The sequence below is a fragment of the Crocodylus porosus genome, unplaced genomic scaffold, assembly GCF_001723895.1.
Source record: "Crocodylus porosus isolate Cpor-Errol unplaced genomic scaffold, CroPor_comp1, whole genome shotgun sequence".
Classification (NCBI taxonomy): domain Eukaryota; kingdom Metazoa; phylum Chordata; order Crocodylia; family Crocodylidae; genus Crocodylus; species Crocodylus porosus.
Window position 1 is genome coordinate 1,072,472 of NW_017728944.1, and position 4,817 is coordinate 1,077,288.

At 50.3% G+C, this 4,817-nt stretch overlaps 1 protein-coding gene across 1 annotated transcript in view; it reads left to right on the forward strand.

Moving 5' to 3' along the window:
* LASP1 (LIM and SH3 protein 1) overlaps window positions 1-4,817 on the forward strand; it is a 57,072-nt gene that overhangs the window by 49,165 nt on the left and 3,090 nt on the right. The window contains exon 5 of the mRNA XM_019550266.1: window positions 4,182-4,344. Coding sequence (XP_019405811.1) covers window positions 4,182-4,344 — 163 coding nt within the window. The remainder of the gene's footprint in view (window positions 1-4,181; window positions 4,345-4,817) is intronic.

Here is a 4,817-nt window from a genome sequence, read left to right on the forward strand (position 1 = left end):
GTGTTCACTTCTAAAACTGACTGTTTCTGTTTTTATAGCAGGCTTAATACTTCCTGAGTTGTGGAACGAAGTTGGGGGAGGGGGGGGTTCTTTTGGTCTGTCCACTAAGTTTTTCCCTTCCTAACTCTCTATATACAGCAAAAGCTTTCACCACAGGGGAAATAGCTTGCTCTGTTAGAGACTTGCTCCACCCTTCCAGATGCTGTTATGGGCCTAAGCACCTGTGCCACATTGAGGCACTTCTCAAAGCTGTTTAGCTTCCCCAGGGGCATAGAAGTTGGAGCTGGTGGTGTCCCAACAGGATGCATCAATCCTTGATGTATGACACCTAAAATATAGGCAGCTTTCTGGAGCTCTGCTGAAAGCAATACCAGTAGGTGGGCTAGTGTAGATGTGACTCCACTGTGTAGGACAGCCAGCAATCCTTTCTGTGGCCCTTGGGCCTGATGAAACGCTAGTTCTTTGAATGGAAAACAGAGTCCACAACAGCTAAGAGTCAGGCTGCTGCTTGCCAGACAAAGTAGAGAATCTCTTCTTGCTTTCAGTTGCAGCCAAGTCCTATGTCTTCTCTGCCTAAGGCCCACCTGGCTAACTAGTAACCCCAGGTGGAGCTAATGAGTGAGTGGTACAACTAAATTCTTGGGGCAGCTAAGGGAAAAAACAGGATAGGAGTGTTGTGTGGGTCAAAGGGTGAAAACGTGAAAATAAGTGTGCCTGAGGGAGACACTGAACAGAGTCCCCTGGGTGGTCCTCAGAGGCATCCAAGGAACTGGTGGACACTGCCCACTGGTGCTCTGCCCAGAAATGTGAACAGACAAGTGAGAGGCAAGCAGCCCTGCAGTCTCCAGGCCAGAGCCTCCTTCCCGGTCGAATACAGGGCCCACTTGGCCAGGGCCAGGAGGAGTTGACCAAGAGGTCCCAGGACTTGGAGCCACAGATGAGGTGACCAAAAACAAAAAGGTTGCAGGGTGAAATTCAAGCAGAACCTCAGGAGGAGGTTCTGGAGGTGGAGGGACTATGAAGGACACCTGGAGGAGGGAAGAAAGGAATAACATATCATTATCTTAATGGGCACAGAGGAAGCTGTTGCCACTAGAAAATGCAGCATCTCCTTGTTCCATGTCTCCCATCTCCCTGGCCCTACTGCCACTTCAGGGCTCTATTTATAAGGGTTTCTCTTCCTTGCACTTCCTTGGAGATTTCTTTGTAGCCAAACATGACCTCATTGACCTGCACTCCTGGGTTTGCTCTGGTGCTGTAGAATGTTCTTGCAGCTCCACTTTGTGTCTGTCTCTGGTGACAAAGATCTGGTTCAGGGGACTTGAGTGTTTTGTCTTAATGTGCCAGAGCTGTCTCCTGGGGGCTCTGAAGGGAGATGGGTTTGGGTTTTCATGTAGTTCCGTAGCAGAACCAAACATACTGCTAGGCTGCCTTCAGGGGACACTGAGACTGGAACAACAAGCATGGGCATTAGGACTAAATTGTGTGGGATTAAAAAAAAATAAGGGGGCTGTGTATGCCTGGTTCATGCTTTAAGCCCTTTGGCATTTTGCCTAGAATATATGGGGCAGAGGCTGTGGTCCTTGCTTCCGTCTCTGGCAATACTGCCTGTGAGGTGACAGAAGGCACCAGTCCTTGCACTTAACAAGAGGCTTCCTAAGTTATATTCAGCACAGTGAATGGTAATCCTGCCTGTCCAGCTAAAATTGACTCCCACCACATGCCCGTCCCTGGCTCTGGTTACCATACAGGCACAGAGTGTGGGAGCCTTTGTCTTAATTAGCTGTTGTAGCTTTCTCCTCTCTGATCTGTGCTGTACTAGGTCTGCAGATTCACAGCTAGACCATCAGTCCCTTCTCTTTTAATAGCCTCTTCTGGCTGCAGCAGAGCTGGCATGGAGGCCAAAATCAAGGGAGCTAAACTGAGGTAGTGGGGCTTGATAGTTCCAACCTGCAACCCTCCCTGGTAGGGGTTCCCTTCCTGCACCCTCATTCTGCCTCATTTTTTTTTGTCTGTGCTTGAGTGTTTTGGCCAAGTCACAGCCCACTGTGTTTCTGGACTCTGCTCCCCCTTGGCTTATCATGCTCCTGGGCTCCAATTAGATGCTTGGGAGTGTTCCCAGCTGAAGTAATCTGAGGCCAAGCTACTGTGCTTCAGAGGTCAGTGTCAGGAACACAGGATCTTCACAGAGTGGCTGAAAGAGAAAAGAAACCAACAGGGCTTGAGGGTCAGATCAGCCTTGGTACTATTGCAAGCAGGGGTGAGCTCCACTTCCCTGACCAGTATTGCAGTACCTCAGAGGTGCATCCTTAGTTTGACACAGCTCAGCTCACATTAATGCTGGAGGAACCCCTATGAATGCCCACAGAGGAAGCAGTTCTGCACCCCGATTTGGTTCTAATCATGGTTTGATAACAGAAAAATGTGGATTTGGGGTTACTTTTGCTAACTGAAAATTGGGGATTTTATTTTTTAAGTCAGAGAAAACCGGTTTCTTTGGTGATCAGGCCAAGCATTAATAGCTAAAGTATCTCCAGCCCAGTTAGGAAGGGAGCAGTATGGACTCCGACTGAAGGTGGGGAAGGGGAGCAAGGACATGTGGTGTTATGTGAGGAGCTGTGTACTGGACTTGCTATGTGATTGGGAAGAGGGCTGGGCTGGACTTCGTGGCACGTTTTCTACTTTAGTTACCAGGAGGGTGCGATTGCACGGAAGGTTCCTGATGCTGTGGCAGTACATAACCTGCCACAGGGTTACAGGTAGCTGCAATATGTAGTACACAGGGTGTACTGTAACAAGTCCAAAGCATGCCTGCCAAGCCAGGCTCTTCATGTGTGGGAGTTGTAAGGTGCTTGTTTGCAGGTTGCAGTACCCTGCCAGAACAGGACATCTCACCGAAAGCTGCAGGCCCCCTGTCTGGAAAAACTGAAGCAAGTTCTCAACTGCTCCTGAATGCTGTCCCATTCTTGACTGTGTAAACTCCTCAAGACGGGGGGCTGTCTGCTGTTTCTGTAACATCAAGCACCACAGTCTTGTGTGCATGTACAGCTGCAACTCAAATGATGGATGAAATGGGCAGAAGTGACCCAGATTTCCACCCCACCCCACCCCCAAAAAAAAACCTGGCCTGGGCAGGGCCTTGTATCTTCCTGGCCTGAGCAGAGCCTTGTCTCTGCAAACAGGCTCCTGGGCAGAAGTTTTGGCCTACCTAGCACACTGTCTGTTTCAGTGTACTGTAGATATTGAGCCCTGTGGGTACTGGGTGCTCTACAGACTTGGGGCAAAGACAGTTTCTGTTGCAAGGAAGCCTGCAGTTGGTGAGGGGTGGCATGTGGAAACACTAGGGGAAGGCAAGGGAAAAGTGGCAGTGCCAGATACTGGGAAGCAGTCTTGGCTATCTGTAGGGTAGAATAACAGGGCCACAAATTGACCCTTTGCTGAGAGGCCAAAAGCAAGGAGCAGATTCTGGACAACAGAAAAGAGAGCCTCGTTATAGGTCAGAGCTTGTACCCGTCTCCATCAGTCCAGACCAAGTGCATGTGGAAAGGAAGTTCCCTTAGCCCCAAACAAACACAGCTGCCTGGTCCTGATGCCTTTCCAACTGGAACTGCTGAGAGTCTCTGGCACCCTCTTCTGGAGAGCAGCATGAACAGCAATTACTTTCTGTGGCTATATCCCAGAGGTGCCCTGAGCTTTTTGCAGCCCTCCACCTCTGATGGGATGTGGTAGGGGTCTAATGTCCTAAAGGGGCACAGCATTAACATGCCAAGATGTGAGGGGTAGCTAGCTGAACTTGCACAAGAAGTGTTAGGGCGCAGCCTGGATGTCATGGCTGTGCTTCAACAGCCTGTTTGGTGGAAAGAGTCACGGGCTCTTCCCTGACCCCCAAAGTGTGCTCTCAAGTTGCGTGGCCCTTTGGCACCAGGCCATAGGCATGGACCTAGGTCAAACCCTGGGATGATTCTTTCTGCAAGGCTTGATCCAAGTGAGGCAGCACCTAAGGCAGTTTCCTGTTTGAGATGTCTGCATCTCCAGTGGCTACAGCAGTGCATACCGTGCTTCTTGATGAGAACAGGATCTGTGCTAGCAGGTTAAACACGGTCTGTAGCCCAGCTGTCTCAAGCCTAGGGAAGGAGCCAGCAGGCAGCATCCTAATTGCTGCCTCTTTTTTCCTCTTGTAGATAAAGTACCATGAGGAGTTTGAGAAGAGCAGGATGGGTTCCAGCCCCGGTGAGGGTGGAGAGATGGAGCGCAGGAACTCTCAGGATGGCGCCAACTACAGGAGACCCACGGAACAGCAGCAGCACCACCAGCAACCTCATCACATCCAGCCCAGCAACCCTGGTAACAAGCTATAATCATCTGGGGGGTGTAGTTTGTCTGGGAAAGCCCTACTTGTCCAAGGTGTAGTCTGTCATCTACGCTGCCTTCCCTCATCTGATACTGGGATCTTGGAGAAGGCCAGGCTCTGTCATCAGACCACAGAAGAGCTTTTACTAGTTTTGGGTGCACTGACTTCTGTAGCTTTTCTGTAGCTCCTTTCCTTCCATGTTGAGGCCCAGACAAGCAATTTCATAGTTGGTAGGGTCAGAAGGGACCTGAGCAGATCATTAAGTCTGACTGCCTGCCATGGCAGGAAAGAGTACTGAAGTCAAATGACCCAAGCAAGGTGATTTGTCCAGCCTTGTCTTAAAGACCCCCAGGGTAGGAGCCAGCACCACTTTGCTTGGAAGTTGGTTCCAGATCCTAGCTGCCCTGACCGTGAAGTAGCGCCTCCTGATGTCTAATCTCAATCTACCCTCTGCCAGCTTGTGACC